Below are 18,536 nucleotides of genomic sequence, written 5' to 3'. Positions count from 1 at the left end.
GAAGAAAATATTCTGAAATTGATTGTGGTGATGATTGCACAAATCTCCTTACTATGACTGAATGATTAGACTGCATGATGTGTGAATAAAACACTACTACACGCCATTACTTCATAACTCCTAATAAAGAGCACAGAAAATAACAAGTGTTGGCAAAAGTGTGAGGAAACGGAATCTTTTCCCATTGATAATTTGTATATAAGTTTATGTTTCTTGGAAACAGTTGGAAACTTCTCAAGAAGTTAAATAGATCCTTTTCAACTGAGTTTTCTCTGTTCTGTTTTGTTATCTATTTATTTATTTATTTATTGTTCTGTGTTATTTCCTGCTCTTCTGCATATGAAATCCAGGATAGGTGTGGTAGTTACATAATTTCATGTCACCTTGATACCTAAAGTGTAGGGGTGGAGTCTAGCCTGTCAATCATGTCACAGCCTGGATGGTGTCTCCTTGAGGGTGCGGCTTTTTCATAAGGAGTGTGTTGGGAACCTCCCCTCTCTGTCTGTGACTTCACCCTCCTGCTGGTGAGCCACTCTGATACCTGCAACCTTTGTGGTTCGGCCTCCGCTGTTGAATCCCTACACCTTAGCACGCACCAGCCTTGATATTCCTGCATTCTGCATCATTGCACGTGGCTGAGTGAGTCTGATAAGGGACTTATTGTCTAGTATTGAACTTATGGACTCGTCTTGGACTTATGGACTTTATCTAGACTGGGCTGGGATATTTTCTTTTTCTACATATCTAAGTGTCTCTGAATTTGTTTCTCTAGTCAAACCTGGCTGTGGTAGTTACCTAATCTGGTGTCAATTTGGGACTTGAGAGGACTAAGAGTGAAGGGGTGGAATCTAGTCAGGAAATTTTATCATAGCCAATGAGGCTTCTGTGTGGGCATTGCTTTCTCCTGAGAATTTTGGGAATGCTGAATTTTCCTCCATGGTGGCGGGAGAGGCTCGACTGTTGGAGACTCTCTCCTGACAAGGCTGGCTCCCTGTGAGACATCCCTGAAGAGAAGCCACATGGACCTACCCTGATGTATCCAGAACCCTGGACCTGAAGAAGCCACGTGGAGAACCCTGGCAGTGCTGAGATGCTTAACATGCCACTGGATGCAAAGACTTTATACCTACTGGCCTGTGATCCTCCTGTATTCAGTGCCATTTCATGTATTTCATGAGTCTGAAGAGGACTTTATAGATTGGCATCAGACATATGCGGTAATATGAGGCCTGTGTGCTTGGACTGGACCGGGTTGGGATGGTTTCTTAATGTACAATTACCTTTTATATAAAACTCTTATACACACATGAGAAGCACATGGATTTGTTTCTCTAGTCTACCTGGACAAACATACTGCCTAACACAATAGGTAAATTTTTAGAGCCAGTAGCTGCATTAATAATTTCTTGGGTTTGAGGGAAATGGAGAACTAATAATAATAAGTATAAGAGCATGGGAAGGTTTAAATTAATGTAATAATGGTTGCATAACCCTTTCCAATATATTTGAATTATTGTATGATATGTGAATTGCAGGTCAATATATCAATGAAATGGCTAAATTAAAAAATTGACTAGTTGAGAAAATCAGTAAAATTGATAAACTCCAAAAAAGGTTAACCAAGAAGAACAAAAAGAAAACTAGCATGTTAATGCTAGTAATGTAAACAAAGAGATTAAAACAAATAACAAGCACATTGTTTGCAAAACAATAAGAATTGTGGAAGCAGAGTGTAGGTGAACATGCGTGGCACTTCAAGGTAGGGGTGGATGAATTTTTAAAATAGATACTGATGCATATATATATAATTTATTTAAATTAATCATTTTATTGGGGGTCTTAAATATTGTAACAATCCATCATTCCGTGGTATTAAGCACACTTTTACATCTGTTGCCATCTGCATTTCCAAAACAATTTGTTTCTACCTGAGCCCTTGGTTTCACTCCTCTTCCCCGCTTCCCACCCTCCTACCTTTATGAAATCTTCATCAATTATATATTATTGTTGTCATTTCGTGCCTTACACTGTCCCTTGTCTTAATTCACTCACCTTTCTGTTATTTGTCCCCATGGGGGTTGCTATATATCCAACCTTATGATGGGTCCCCTCCCACCCCCAGCCCCCTCCATTCCCATGCCTTCATGATATTACTATTCCCACTACTGTTTCTGAGGGTTTTATCCATCCTGAATTCCATGTGTCGAAGGCTTTTATCTGTACCAATGTGTGTACTCCAGTTTAGCCAGATTTGTAAGGTAGGACTGAGTCATGGTAATGTGGGGAGGAAGCATTCAGGAACTAGAGGAATGATGTGTGTTTCATTGGTGCTATACTGCACCCTGGTTGAATCGTCCCTTCCTTGTAACCATTCTGTGAGGCGATATTCAATTGTGTACAGATGGGATTTATGTCTCCACTCCAATCCCCCTTTTTGACATCAATATAATTGTTTGTTTGGATCTTTTTATACCTAAAAACTGACAAGGTCAACACCTCGTGATCACTCATGCTGGTGTGTTTTTCCATGTGGGCTTTGTTGCTTCTCAGCTAGATGGCTGCTTGTTTCCTTTCAAGTCTTTAAGACCACAGACACTATATCTTTTGATAACCAAGTTCTATTAGCTTTCTTCAAGTGGGGTTGTTCTTAGGCAACTTATCCAATCAAATTTCATCAATAGGATATTACCCCAGTCTCAGCACACAGTCTTTTTAATTCCATGCAATGATCCCTAGAGAATTCACATAAATTCACCCCTCATATCCTCTACACAACCCCTGGCCATCAGTGTCCACAGAGAAGCCCTAGGTACCTTTTGTCAGCTGCCCCTGCTTCCATCCACAGATTCTACAAATGATTTTCACCGTGTTCAAAAGGTTTGCTAGTGCCTTTACCTGCTTTTTAGTAAAAAGCACAAAGCAAAACACCCATGATATTCTCTTCTCTTATATCCCTGGAAGCATTATGTATCGACTTTTTATTATCTTATAAGAACAGATACCAGTTCATATTTATTACATCTTTTCCTGACATGGAAGTGCTTGGATGAATGTCCCACCATATTTGAGATCACTGGCTGTTCTTTCTGAAAAAACATTTTAAGAGGGAGAGATTCTATTCTGGAAATAGTGGAAGGAGAATCCTATGTATCAGAGAATTTCAAATAGGTTTCTGGTCCTTACAGCCAAGACATTTAGAACACTTCGGTCTTACTCTTGTCTGATTAATTAAGTGGAATACTCTCTTCCTACCAACTCTGTGCAAAGAAGTGTCCTCTGTCTTTGTGGACAGAAACCCTCAACTCAACTGGAGCTCAAAGTGAGGTGAAAGGACAGTTCCACTCTTCCTCCCTCCTGTAGGCTCTTATCACTCAGGGAGTGAGTGTGGTGGTTTGCAAATATCCTTTCGAAAAGAAAGGATATTTCAAAAACAAATTTAGGAAATGATTTTGTTTAGGAAGATACAGGAGTGTACTATTTTGTTAGTCAAGACCACTGGAGAAGGAAACACCAGCAGCTCACCGCTCAGTGGGAAGATTGTTCTTCACGGATGCTGTGAGCCTTTAGACCATGAGTTTGTGTTTCACACACTGTGGTTAATCAATCACCCAAATAGTCACGCTATGTGCTGCTCTGGAACTTTCCATCCTCCCAGTCAGAGGACAAGACAATAACCATACCTGAGCAGAAGACTCCTGCGTCTTTATTGTGATTGCAGTCATTCTGCCCCCAGCCACTGGATGGGCATGACCACACATGAGACTCCATTCCTGTGCATCCCAGGTCGTCCAGCCAGATAGGGCCTGATCCTGCACCAAAGTGAGCCTGAGGCATGACTGCAAGGGCTTCTCCACAGCCGAGCTGTCTGCACACCACCTGGGCTTCCTGCATGTCCCAACCGTCATCACAGATGGTGCCCCAGTATTCTTGGTAATAGATCTCCACTCTCCCTGCACAGCGACTGTCCCTATTGACCAGGCGGAGCTGTCTGCTCTCTGAGGAGAGAGAGTCAAGTCAATGGAGACATTGTCACAGACATGAGAAGGTCTATCCTTCTTTTGGGAATACTTACCTGAGCAATTGACAGCACTATTCCTTGAGGTTGTGGAATCCACTGGGTCAGACATGAAGTCATTGCATCTTGGTGGCATCTCAGTCTGGTTTCCTACATAACCAAAATGATCTAAGTCAATTACACTGAAGAATAAAAACTTAAATCATAATTTGCTGCAGAAGAACTTTTTAGCGTATTAAACAGTAAGGTGTTTTTTTGAGGATTCAATTTTCCTTGACCCAAGCCATGGTATTTTCCGGAGGTTCATATGTTGTGTAGTTTGTAAACATTGGGCTGTGACTTACATGTTGGCAGTTGGAAACACTAGCAGCTCCATGGCAGTAAGACTGGGTTTTCTACTCTCCTTATAAACAGTTGGAGTCTCTGAAACCCACAGGGGGTTCACTATGAGTCAGTATTGACTCAGTAGCAGTGATAGAGTTTGGCTTCTTGTGCATGTAAAAGTTGGACATTGACTAAGGAAGATCGGAGAAGAATAAATGCATTTGAATATATAGTATGGGTGAGGATTATTGAAAGTAACATGGACTGCTAAAAGGACCAATCAATCTGTCTTGGAATAAGTACAACCAGAATGCCCCTCAGAGGCAAGGATGGCAAACCTTTGTCTTATATACATCAGCCATTTTGTTAGGAGAGACCAGTCCTTGGAGGATGACATCATGTTTGGTAAGTAGGAGGGGAACACATAAGAGGAAGTTCCTCCAGGAGATTGAGACAGTGGGTACAACAATCGGCTCAAGCATAAGAAAAATCATGAGGACCTCGCAAGCCCCACAATGTTTTGTGCATAAGGTTGTAATGGGTTGGAACCAACTCGATGGCAGGAACAACACCAACAATTAATAGTGGTCTGGATCTACCATGTATTTACTGTCTATCACTCTTACATATATTACTATTTTAATGTGCACTTTCATTCTTTCGGGAGTTGGTCTTACTTTTAATTGTCTATTTATTTTTAAACATTTTATTGGCGGCCCCTACAGCATTTATAAAATTCCACACATCAATCATCTAAAGCATGTTTGTACATATATTACCATCATAATTTCTAGACATTTTGTTTCTCTTTGGTCTGCTTTCTTACAACATGCATTAATCTTGTTAACTGGATCTGCCTTTGTGAATGATTAATAATAATCTCTATTATGAAATGATAATGATGTCTATTAGATAAACCAGGGTCATATGCAAACCTTAGATTTATTCATGGATTTGGGGCAGATATAGAAACAATGAATTCTTATGACATGACCCTGGTTCATGGCCTGCTTCATGCAGAGGTCAATGAAGGTATGGGTGTACAGCAGAGTGTGGTGAGGAAACCAGATGGTGCGGTGCTGGGCTATCAGCAAGAACAGCGTCTGGAGTCTTACAGGCTTGTCTTCCAAGAAGCAGCCCTCTAAGTGAGGATCAGCTAAGTCCACATGGAAGAATCAAACCAGCCTATGTCATCCAAAGATTGTAAATAATCAAACCCAAATCTCAAGGAGGAAGTGGTATTAGAACTTAAATATGAACACCCAGTTTGAAGAAGACTGTGGATGACAGGGGAAGGTCCAAGTGCCTTTTCAGGATCCTCACGTGGTCTGAGTCTCCAGTGAATGCCCTCTGACCATAAGCGAGGGATGTGCACAGCCTGCTGTCAGACAGAGAGCAATATAAAGTCAATATAGTGAGGTTAAAACCTAAAACCTTATCGTTTGATCTCACTTTTGACCTATTTTAATGTTATTTCAGTTTTTAATATTTTTTTGTTTTCTCCTTGATTGAGGTTTTTGTATGCATATTTTATGTAGTCATTGTTATTGTTTGTTTTCTCTGTAGGATTTTGTATGATTGTGTTATCTTTTGTTATTTTTTCTGTATAACTAATTCAAAAGAGGTACATCCATACAGACACTAATTGCTAGGGGAAAAGCAGAGGAGGATGGAGGGAAATGGGGAGTGGACAACAATTATCAAGAGAAGAAAATATTCTCAAATTGATTGTGGTGATGATTGCACTGATTTTCTTACTATGACAGAATGATTAAATTGCATGATTAGTGAGAAAACAGTAGTATAAGCCATTACTTCATAACTCCTAATAAAGAGCACAGACAATAACAAGTGTTCGCAAAAGCGTGGGGAAATGGGATATTTTTCCATTGATATTTTGTATAAAAGTTTATGTAAAACTGTTTCTTGGAAACAGTTGGAAACTTCTCAAGAAGTTAAATAGATCCTTTTTAACCGAGTTTTCTCTGTGCTCTTTTGTTTTTTATTTATTTACTGGTCTGTGTTGTTGCCCGATCTTTATATGAAATCCAGGATAGGTGTGATAGTTACATAATTTCATGTCAACTTGACACCTAAAGTGTAGGGGTCGAGTCTGGCCTGTCAGTCATGTCACAGCCTGGATGGTGTCTCCTTGAGGGTGCGGCTTTTTCATAAGGAGGGTGTTGGGAACCTCCCCTCTCTGTCTGTGCCTTCACCCTCCTGCTGGTGAGCCACTCTGATACCTGCAACCTCTGTGGTTCGGCCTCCGCTGTTGAATCCCTACACCTTAGCACGCACCAGCCTTGATATTCCTGCATTCTGCATCATTGCACGTGGCTGAGTGAGTCTGATAAGGGACTTATTGTCTAGTATTGAACTTATGGACTCGTCTTGGACTTATGGACTTTATCTAAACTGGGCTGGGATATTTTCTTTTTCTACATATCTAAGTGACTCTGAATTTGTTTCTCTAGTCAATCCTGGCTGTGGTAGTTACTTAATCTGGTGTCAATTTGAGACTTGAGAGGATTAAGAGTGAAGGGGTGGAGTCTAGTCAGGAAATTTTATCATAGCAATGAGGCTTCTGTGTGGGCATTGCTTTCTCCTGAGAATTTTGGGAAAGCTGAATTTTCCTCCAAGGTGGCGCGAGAAGCTCGATTGTTGGAGACTCTCTACTGACAAGGCTGGCTCCCTGTGAGACATCCCTGAAGAGAAGCCACATGGACCTACCCTGATGTATCCAGAACCCTGGACCTGAAGAAGCCACGTGGAGAACCCTGGCAGTGCTGAGATGCTTAATATGCCACTGAATGCAAAGACTTTATACCCTTGCCTGTGATCCTCTTGTATTCAGTGCCACTTCATGTATTTCATGAGTCTGAAGAGGACTTTATAGATTGGTATCGGACATATGTGCTAATATGAGACCTGTGTGCTTGGACTGGACCGGGTTGGGATGGTTTCTTAATGTACAATTACCTTTTATATAAAACTCTTATACACACATGAGAAGCACATGGATTTGTTTCTCTAGTCTACCTGGACAAACATACTGCCTAACACAATAGGTAAATTTTTAGAGCCAGTAGCTGCATTAATAATTTCTTGGGTTTGAGGGAAATGGAGAACTAATAATAATAAGTATAAGAGCATGGGAAGGTTTAAATTAATGTAATAATGGTTGCATAACCCTTTCCAATATATTTGAATTATTGTATGATATGTGAATTGCAGGTCAATATATCAATGAAATGGCTAAATTTAAAAAATTGACTAGTTGCGAAAATCAGTAAAATTGATAAACTCCAAAAAAGGTTAACCAAGAAGAACAAAAAGAAAACTAGCATGTTAATGCTAGTAATGTAAACAAAGAGATTATGGCAAATAACAAGCACATTGTTTGCAAAACAATAAGAATTGTGGAAGCAGAGTGTAGGTGAACATGCGTGGCACTTCAAGGTAGGGGTGGATGAATTTTTTTTTAAGATATTGATGCATATATATAATTTATTTAAATTAATCATTTTATTGGGGGTCTTAAATATTATAACAATCCATCATTCCGTGGTATTAAGCACACTTTTACATACATTGCCATCTGCATTTCCAAAACAATTTGTTTCTACCTGAGCCCTTGCTATCACTCCTCTTCCCCACTTCCCACCCTCCTACCTTTATGAAATCTTCATCAATTATATATTATTGTTGTCATTTCGTTCCTTACACTGTCCCTTGTCTTAATTCACTCACCTTTCTGTTATTTGTCCCCCTGGGGGTTGCTATATATCCAACCTTATGATGGGTCCCCTCCCACCCCCAGCCCCCTCCATTCCCATGCCTTCATGATATTACTATTCCCACTACTGTTTCTGAGGGTTTTATCCATCCTGAATTCCATGTGTCGAAGGCTTTTATCTGTACCAATGTGTGTACTCCAGTTTAGCCAGATTTGTAAGGTAGGACTGAGTCATGGTAATGTGGGGAGGAAGCATTCAGGAACTAGAGGAATGATGTGTGTTTCGTTGGTGTTATACTGCAACCTGGTTGAATCGTCCCTTCCTTGTAACCATTCTGTGAGGGGATATTCAATTGTGTACAGATGGGATTTATGTCTCCAATCCAATCCCTCTTTTTGACATCAATATAATTGTTTGTTTGGATCTTTTTATACCTAAAAACTGACAAGGTCAACACCTCGTGATCACTCATGCTGGTGTGTTTTTCCATGTGGGCTTTGTTGCTTCTCAGCTAGATGGCTGCTTGTTTCCTTTCAAGTCTTTAAGACCACAGACACTATATCTTTTGATAACCAAGTTCTATTAGCTTTCTTCAAGTGGGGTTGTTCTTAGGCAACTTATCCAATCAAATTTCATCAATAGGATATTACCCCAGTCTCAGCACACAGTCTTTTTAATTCCATGCAATGATCCCTAGAGAATTCACATAAATTCGCCCCTCATATCCTCTACACTACCCCTGGCCATCATTGTCCACAGAGAAGCCCTAGGTACCTTTTGTCAGCTGCCCCTGCTTCCATCCACAGATTCTACAAGTGATTTTCACCTTGTTCAAAAGTTTTGCTTGTGCCTTTACTCGCTTTTTAGTAAAAAACACAAAGCAAAATACCCATGATATTCTCTTCTCTTATATCCCTGGAAACATTATGTATCAACTTTTTATTATCTTATAAGAACACATACCAGTTCATATTTATTACATCTTTTACTGACATGGAAGTGCTTGGATGAATGTCCCTCCATATTTGAGATCACTGGCTGTTCTTTCTAAAAAATATTTTAAGAGGGATAGATTCTATTCTCGAAATAGTGGAAGGAGAATCCTATGTCTCAGAGAATTTCAAATAGGTTTCTGGTCCTTACAGCCAAGACTTTTTGAACACTTCGGTCTGACTCTTGTCTGATTAATTAAGTGGAATACACTCTTCCTATCAACTCTGTGCAAAGCAGTGTCCTCCCTCTTTGTGGACAGAAACCCTCAACTCAACGGGGCCTCAAAGTGAGGTGAAAGCACAGATCCACTCTGCTCCTTCCCTCCTGTAGGCTTTTGACACTCAGGGAGTGAGTGCGGTGGTTTGCAAATATCCATTCAAATAGAAAGGAAATTTTAAAAACAAATTTACGAAATTATTTTGATTAGGAAAATCCTAGAGTGTACTATTTTGTTAGTCAAGACCACTGGAGAAGGAAACACCAGCAGCTTACCACACGTGGGAAGATTGTTCTTCATTGATGCTGTGAGCCATTACACCAAGAGTGTGTTTCACACACTGTGGTTAATCAATCACACAATAGTCAAGCTATATGTTGCTCTGGAACTGTCCAACCTCCCAGTCAGTGGACAAGACAATAACCATACCTGTGCAGAAAACTCCTGCATCTTCTTTGTGATTGCAGTCATTCTGCCCCCGGCCACTGGATGGGCATGACCACACATGAGACTCCATTCCTGTGCATCCCAGGTCGTCCAGCCAGATAGGGCCTGATCCTGCACCAAAGTGAGCCTGAGGCATGACTGCGAGGGCTTCTCCACAGCCGAGCTGTCTACACACCACCTGGGCATCCTGCATGTTCCAGCCGTCATCACAGATGGTGCCCCAGTGTTCTTGGTAATAGATCTCCACTCTCCCTGAACAGCGACTGTCCCCGTTGACCAGGCGGAGTTGTCTGCTCTCTGAGGAGAGAGAGTCAAGTCAGTGGAGAGATTTATACAGACATGAGAAGGGCTGTCCTTCTTTTGGGAATGCTCACCTGAGCAATTAACAGTACTATTCCTTAAGGTTGAGGAATCCACTGGGTCAGACGTGAAGTCATTGCACCTTGGTGCCATATCAGTGTGATTTCCTACAGACACAAAATGATCTAAGTCAGTAACACTGAAAATAGCAAATTAAATGGTAATTGTCTGCACAAGACCTTTTCAGAGCATTAAACAGTAAGGGTGTTATGCTTGACCCAAGACATGGTATTTTCTGGAGGCTCATATGTGGTTTAGTTTGCAAACATTGGGCTGTGACTTACATGGTTGGCAGTTGGAACCATTAGCAGCTCCGTGGGAGGAAGACTGGGCATTCTACTCTCCTTATAAACAGTTGGAGTCTCTGAAACCCACAGGGGGTTCACTATGAGTCAGTATTGACTCAGAAGCAGTGATAGAGTTTGACTTCTTGTGCATGTAAAAGTTGGACATTGAATAAGGAAGATCGGAGAAGAATCAATGCAGTTGAATATGTAGTACGGGTGAGGAATATTGAAAGTAACCAGGACTGCTAAAAGGACCAATCAATCTGTCTTGGAATACGTACAGCCAGAGTGCCCCTCAGAGCAAGGATGGCAAACCTTTGTCTTATATACATCAGACATTTTGTTAGGAGAGACCAGTCCTTGGAGATGACATCATGTTTGGTAAGTAGGAGGGAAACACATAAGAGGAAGGTCCTCAAGATGACTGAGACAGTGGGTGCAATAATCGGCTCAAGCATAAGGAAAATTGTGAGGACATAGCAGGAACAATCAATGTTTGGTGCATAAGGTCGTAATGGGTTGGAAGCAACTTAATGGCAACTAACAAGACCAACAATGAATAGTGGTCTGGAGCTACCATATATTTACTGTCTATCACTTTTACATATATTACTATTGTAATATGCACTTTTGTTCTTTGGGGAGTTGGTCTTACTTGTAATTGTTTATTTTAAAACATTTTATTGGAGGCTCCTTGAGCATTTATAAAATTCCATACATTAATCATATAAAGAATATTTGTACATATGTTGCCATCATAATTTCTAGACATTTTCTTTCTCTTTGAACTTGCTTTCTTACAACATGCTTTAAACTAGGTGGCCTGGTTCTGCATTTGTGAATGATTAATATTGATTTCTATTATGAAATGATAATGATGCCTGTTAGATAAACCAGACACATATGCAAACATTAGATATATTAATGGAATTGGGCAGATAAAAACAATGAATTCTTATGACATGGCCCAGGTTCACGGCCGCCTTCATGCAGAGGTCAATGAAGGTATGGGTGTACAGCAGAGTGTGGTGAGGAAACAAGATGGTGCGGTGCAGAGCTATCAGCAAGAACAGTGTCTGGAGTCTTACAGGCTTGTCTTCCAAGAAGCTGCTCTCTAAGTGACCATCAGCTACGTCCACATGGAAGAATCACACCAGCCTATGTCATCCAAAGAGTGTAAATAATCAAAAACAAATCTGAAGGAGCAAGTAGTATCAGAGCTTAAATTCTGAACACCCGGTTTGCAGAAGACTGTGGATGACAGGGTAAGGTCCTAGTACACTTGCAGGACCCTCACGTGGACGGAGTCTCCAGTGAACGCCCTCTGACCATAATCGAGGGATGTGGATAGCCTGCTACCAGACAGAGAGCAATGTAAAGTCAATATAGTTAGGTTAAAACCTAAAACCTTATCATTTGATCTCCCTTTGAACTACTTTAACGTTATTTCGGTTTTTAATATTTTTTTTACTTTCTCTTTGAGGTTTTTGTATGTATGTTTTATGTAGTCATTGCTATTGTTTGTTTTCTCAGTAGGATTTTGTATGATTGTGTTATGTTTTGTGTTTTTTCTGTATGAGAAACTCAATAGGGGTAGATCCATACAGACACTAATTGCTAGGGGCAAAGCAGAGCAGATGGAGGGAAATGGGGAGTGAACAACAATGAGTAAGGGAAGAAAATATTCTGAAATTGATTGTGGTGATGATTGCACAAATCTCCTTACTATGATTGAATGATTAGATTGCATGATATGTGAATAAACACTAGTATAAGCTATTACTTCATAACTCCTAGTAGAGAGCACAGACAATAACAAATGTTGGCAAAAATGTGTGGAAATTCTAATCTTTTTCCATTGATATTTTGCATATAAGTTTATGTTTCTTAGAAAAAGCTGGCCACTTCTCAGAAAGTTAGATATGTACTTTTCAACTGAGTTTTCTCTTTTGCTATCTATCTATCTATCTATCTATCTATCTATCTATCTATCTATCTATCTATCTGTCTGTCTGTCTGTCTGTCTGTCTGTCTGTCTGTCTGTCTCTCTGTCTTTCTGTCTATTTACCTATTTATTGTTCTGTGTTGTTGCACACTCTTTATATGAAATCCAGGATAGGTGTGGTAGTTACATAATTTCATGTCAACATGATACCTAAAGTGTAGGGGTCGAGTCTGGCCTGTCAGTCATGTCACAGCCAGGATGGTGTCTCCTTGAGGGTGCGGCTTTTTCATAAGAAGGGTGTTGGGAACCTCCCCTCTCTGTCTGTGCCTTCACCCTCCTGCTGGTGAGCAACTCTGATACCTGCAACCTCTGTGGTTCGGCCTCCGCTGTTGAATCCCCACACCTTAGCATGCACCAGCCTTGATATTCCTGCATTCTGCATCATTGCACGTGACTGAGTGAGTCTGATAAGGGACTTATTGTCTAGTATTGAACTTATGGACTCATCTTGGACTTATGGACTTTATCTAGACTGGGCTGGGATATTTTCTTGATCTACATATCTAAGTGTCTCTGAATTTGTTTCTCTAGTCAACCCTGGCTGTGGTAGTTACCTAATCTGGTGTCAATTTGAGACTTGAGAGGATTAAGAGTGAAGGGGTGGAGTCTAGTCAGGAAATTTTATCATAGCCAATGAGGCTTCTGTGTGGGCATTGCTTTCTCCTGAGAATTTTGGGAAAGCTGAATTTTCCTCTAAGGTGGCATGAGCGGCTCAATTGTTGGAGACTCTCTACTGACAAGGCTGGCTCCCTGTGAGACATCCCTGAAGAGAAGCCACATGGACCTACCTTGATGTATCCAGAACCCTGGACCTGAAGAAGCCACGTGGAGACCCCTGGCAGTGCTGAGATGCTTAACATGCCACTGGATGCAAAGACTTTATACCCACTGGCCTGTGATCCTCTTGTATTCAGTGCCACTTCATGTATTTCATGAGTCTGAAGAGGACTTTATAGATTGGTATCGGGTATATGCACTAATATGAGACCTGTGTGCTTGGACTGGACCGGGTTGGGATGGTTTCTTAATGCACAATTACCCTTTATATAAAACTCTTATTCACACACCAGAAGCACATGGATTTGTTTCACTAGTCTACCTGGACAAACATAATGCCGAACACAATAGGTAAATTTTTAGAGCCAGTAGCTGCATTAATAATTTCTTGGGTTTGAGGGAAATGGAGAACTAATAATAATAAGTATAAGAGCATGGGAAGGTTTAAATTAATGTAATAATGGTTGCATAACCCTTTCCAATATATTTGAATTATTGTATGATATGTGAATTGCAGGTCAATATATCAATGAAATGGCTAAATTTAAAAAATTGACTAGTTGAGAAAATTAGTAAAATTGATAAACTCCAAAAAAGGTTAACCAAGAAGAACAAAAAGAAAACTAGCATGTTAATGCTAGTAATGTAAACAAAGAGATTATGGCAAATAACAAGCACCTTGTTTGCAAAACAGTACGAATTGTGGAAGCAGAGTGTAGGTGAACATGCGTGGCACTTCAAGGTAGGGGTGGATGAATTTTTTAAAAGATATTGATGCATATATATATAATTTATTTAAATTAATCATTTTATTGGGGGTCTTAAATATTATAACAATCCATCATTCCGTGGTATTAAGCACACTTTTACATATGTTGCCATCTGTATTTCCAAAACAATTTGTTTCTACCTGATCCCTTGCTATCACTCCTCTTCCCTATTTCCCACCCTCCTACCTTTATGAAATCTTCATCAATTATATATTATTGTTGTCATTTCGTGCCTTACACTGTCCCTTGTCTTAATCCACTCACCTTTCTGTTACTTATCCCCCTGGGGGTTGCTATATATCCAACCTTATGATGGGTCCCCTCCCACCCCCAGCTCCCTCCATTCCCATGCCTTCATGATATTACTATTCCCACTACTGTTTCTGAGGGTTTTATCCATCCTGAATTCCATGTGTCGAAGGCTTTTATCTGTACCAATGTGTCTACTCCAGTTTAGCCAGATTTGTAAGGTAGGACTGAGTCATGGTAATGTGGGGAGGAAGCATTCAGGAACTAGAGGAATGATGTGTGTTTCGTTGGTGCTATACTGCACCCTGGTCGAATCGTCCCTTCCTTGTAACCATTCTGTGAGGGGATATTCAATTGTGTACAGATGGGATTTATGTCTCCACTCCAATCCCCCTTTTTGACATCAATATAATTGTTTGTTTGGATCTTTTTATACCTAAAAACTGACAAGGTCAACACCTCGTGATCACTCATGCTGGTGTGTTTTTCCATGTGGGCTTTGTTGCTTCTCAGCTAGATGGCTGCTTGTTTCCTTTCAAGTCTTTAAGACCACAGACACTATATCTTTTGATAACCAAGTTCTATTAGCTTTCTTCAAGTGGGGTTGTTCTTAGGCAACTTATCCAATCAAATTTCATCAATAGGATATTACCCCAGTCTCAGCACACAGTATTTTTAATTCCATGCAATGATCCCTAGAGAATTCACATAAATTCACCCCTTATATCCTCTACACTACCCCTGGCCATCAGTGTCCACAGAGAAGCCCTAGGTACCTTTTGTCAGCTGCCCCTGCTTCCATCCACAGATTCTACAAGTGATTTTCATCTTCTTCAAAAGTTTTGCTAGTGCCTTTACCTGCTTTTTAGTAAAAAACACAAAGCAAAACACCCATGATATTCTCTTCTCTTATATCCCTGGAAGCATTATGTATCGACTTTTTATTATCTTATAAGAACACATACCAGTTCATATTTATTACATCTTTTCCTGACATGGAAGTGCTTGGATGAATGTCCCTCCATATTTGAGATCACTGGCTGTTCTTTCTAAAAAAACATTTTAAGAGGGAGATATTCTATTCTGGAAATAGTGGAAGGAGAATCTTATGTATCAGAGAATTTCAAATAGGTTTCTGGTCCTTACAGCCAAGACATTTTGAACACTTCGGTCTTACTCTTGTCTGATTAATTAAGTGGAATACTCTCTTCCTACCAACTCTGTGCAAAGAAGTGTCCTCTGTCTTTGTGGACAGAAACCCTCAACTCAACTGGAGCTCAAAGTGAGGTGAAAGGACAGTTCCACTCTTCCTCCCTCCTGTAGGCTCTTATCACTCAGGGAGTGAGTGTGGTGGTTTGCAAATATCCTTTCGAAAAGAAAGGATATTTCAAAAACAAATTTAGGAAATGATTTTGTTTAGGAAGATACAGGAGTGTACTATTTTGTTAGTCAAGACCACTGGAGAAGGAAACACCAGCAGCTCACCGCTCAGTGGGAAGATTGTTCTTCACGGATGCTGTGAGCCTTTAGACCATGAGTTTGTGTTTCACACACTGTGGTTAATCAATCACCCAAATAGTCACGCTATGTGCTGCTCTGGAACTTTCCATCCTCCCAGTCAGAGGACAAGACAATAACCATACCTGTGCAGAAGACTCCTGCATCTTTATTGTGATTGCAGTCATTCTGCCCCCCGCCACTGGATGGGCATGACCACACATGAGACTCCATTCCTGTGCATTCCAGTTCATCCAGCCAGATAGGGCCTGATCCTGCACCAAAGTGAGCCTGAGGCATGACTGCAAGGGCTTCTCCACAGCCGAGCTGTCTGCACACCACCTGGGCTTCCTGCATGTCCCAACCGTCATCACAGATGGTGCCCCAGTATTCTTGGTAATAGATCTCCACTCTCCCTGCACAGCGACTGTCCCCATTGACCAGGCGGAGCTGTCTGCTCTCTGAGAAGAGAGAGTCAAGTCAGTGGAGACATTGACACAGACTTGAGAAGGGCTATTCTTCTTTTGGGAATACTTACCTGAGCAATTGACAGCACTATTCCTTGAGGTTGTGGAATCCACTGAGTCAGACATGAAGTCATTGCACCTTGGTGGCATCTCAGTCTGATTTCCTACATAACCAAAATGATCTAAGTCAATAACACTGAAGAATAACAACTTAAATCATAATTTGCTGCACAAGACCTTTTTAGCGTATTAAACATCAAGGTGTTTTTTGAGGATACAATTGTCCTTCACCCAAGCCATGGTATTTTCCGGAGGTTCATATGTTGTGTAGTTTGTAAGCATTGGGCTCTGACTTACATGTTGGCAGTTGGAAACACTAGCAGCTCCATGGCAATAAGACTGCGTTTTCTACTCTCCTTATAAACAGTTGGAGTCTCTGAAACCCCCAGGGGGTTCACTATGAGTCAGTATTGACTCAGAAGCAGTGATAGAGTTTGGCTTCTTGTGCATGTAAAAGTTGGACATTGAATAAGGAAGATAGGAGAAGAATCAATGCATTTGCATATGTAGTATGGGTGAGTAGTATTGAAAGTAACATGGACTGCTAAAAGGACCAATCAATCTGTCTTGGAATAAGTACAACCAGAATGCCTCTCAGAGGCAAGGATGGCAAACCTTTGTCTTATATACATCAGCCATTTTGTTAGGAGAGACCAGTCCTTGGAGATGACATCATGTTTGGTAAGTAGGAGGGAAACACATAAGAGGAAGTTCCTCCAGGAGATTGAGACAGTGGGTACAACAATCGGCTCAAGTATAAGAAAAATCATGAGGACTTCGCAATCCCCACAATGTTTTGTGCATAAGGTTGTAATGGGTTGGAACCAACTCGATGGCAGGAACAACACCAACAATTAATAGTGGTCTGCATCTACCATGTATTTACTGTCTATCACTCTTACATATATTACTATTTTAATGTGCACTCTCTTTGTTTCAGGAGTTAGTCTTACTTTTAATTGTCTATTTATTTTTAAACATTTTATTTATAGATATTTATTTATTTATAGATAAACCAGGGTCATATGCAAACCTTAGATATATTAATGGATTTGGGGCAGATATAGAAACAATGAATTCTTATGACATGACCCAGGTTCATGGCCTGCTTCATGCAGAGGTCAATGAAGGTTTGGGTGTACAGCAGTGTGGTGAGGAAACCAGATGGTGTGGTGCTGGGCTATCAGCAAGAACAGCGTCTGGAGTCTTACAGGCTTGTCTTCCAAGAAGCAGCCCTCTAAGTGAGGATCAGCTAAGTGCACATGGAAGAAGCACATCAGTCTATGTCATCCAAAGATTGTAAATAATCAAACCCAAATCTGAAGGAGGAAGTGGTATTAGAGCTTAAATATGAACACCCAGTTTGAAGAAGACTGTGGATGACAGGGGAAGGTCCAAGTGCCTTTTCAGGATCCTCACGTGGTCTGAGTCTCCAGTGAATGCCCTCTGACCATAAGCGAGGGATGTGCACAGCCTGCTGTCAGACAGAGAGCAATATAAAGTCAATATAGTGAGGTTAAAACCCAAAACCTTATCGTTTGATCTCACTTTTGACCTATTTTAATGTTATTTCAGTTTTTTATAATTTTTTGCTTTCTCCTTGATTGAGGTTTTTGTATGCATGTTTTATGTAGTCATTGTTATTGTTTGTTTTCTCTGTAGGATTTTGTATGATTGTGTTATCTTTTGTTATTTTTTTCTGTATAACTAATTCAAAAGAGGTACATCCATACAGACACTAAGTGCTAGGGGAAAAGCAGAGGAGGATGGAGGGAAATGGGGAGTGGACAACAATTATCAAGAGAAGAAAATATTCTCAAATTGATTGTGGTGATGATTGCACTGATTTTCTTACTATGACTGAATGATTAAATTGCATGTTTAGTGAGAAAACACTTGTATAAGCCATTACTTCATAACTCCTAATAAAGAGCACAGACAATAACAAGTGTTCACAATACGTGGGGAAATGGGATATTTTTCCATTGATATTTTATATATAAGTTTATGTAAAACTGTTTCTTGGAAACAGTTGGAAACTTCTCAAGAAGTTAAATAGATCCTTTTTAACGAGTTTTCTCTGTGCTCTTTTGTTTTTTATTTATTTACTTGTCTGTTGTTGCCCGATCTTTATATGAAATCCAGGATAGGTGTCGTAGTTACATAATTTCATGTCAACTTGACACCTAAAGTGTAGGGGTCGAGTCTGGCCTGTCAGTCATGTCACACAGCCTGGATGGTGTCTCCTTGAGGGTGCGGCTTTTTCATAAGGAGGGTGTTGGGAACCTCCCCTCTCTGTCTGTGCCTTCACCCTCCTGCTGGTAGCCACTC

The 18,536-nt window shown here is 40.4% G+C and overlaps 1 protein-coding gene across 1 annotated transcript in view; it reads right to left on the bottom strand.

Moving 5' to 3' along the window:
- LOC142451656 (antigen WC1.1-like) overlaps nt 1-18,536 on the bottom strand; it is a 208,777-nt gene that overhangs the window by 37,321 nt on the left and 152,920 nt on the right. The window contains exons 14-17 of the mRNA XM_075553369.1: nt 15,814-16,139; nt 9,716-10,028; nt 4,073-4,165; nt 3,681-3,995 (exon numbers count right to left, since the gene is read on the bottom strand). Coding sequence (XP_075409484.1) covers nt 3,681-3,995; nt 4,073-4,165; nt 9,716-10,028; nt 15,814-16,139 — 1,047 coding nt within the window. The remainder of the gene's footprint in view (nt 1-3,680; nt 3,996-4,072; nt 4,166-9,715; nt 10,029-15,813; nt 16,140-18,536) is intronic.

This window comes from Tenrec ecaudatus, chromosome 6 (genome assembly GCF_050624435.1).
Source record: "Tenrec ecaudatus isolate mTenEca1 chromosome 6, mTenEca1.hap1, whole genome shotgun sequence".
Taxonomy (NCBI): domain Eukaryota; kingdom Metazoa; phylum Chordata; class Mammalia; order Afrosoricida; family Tenrecidae; genus Tenrec; species Tenrec ecaudatus.
This window is presented reverse-complemented; position numbering and strand designations above follow the sequence as displayed.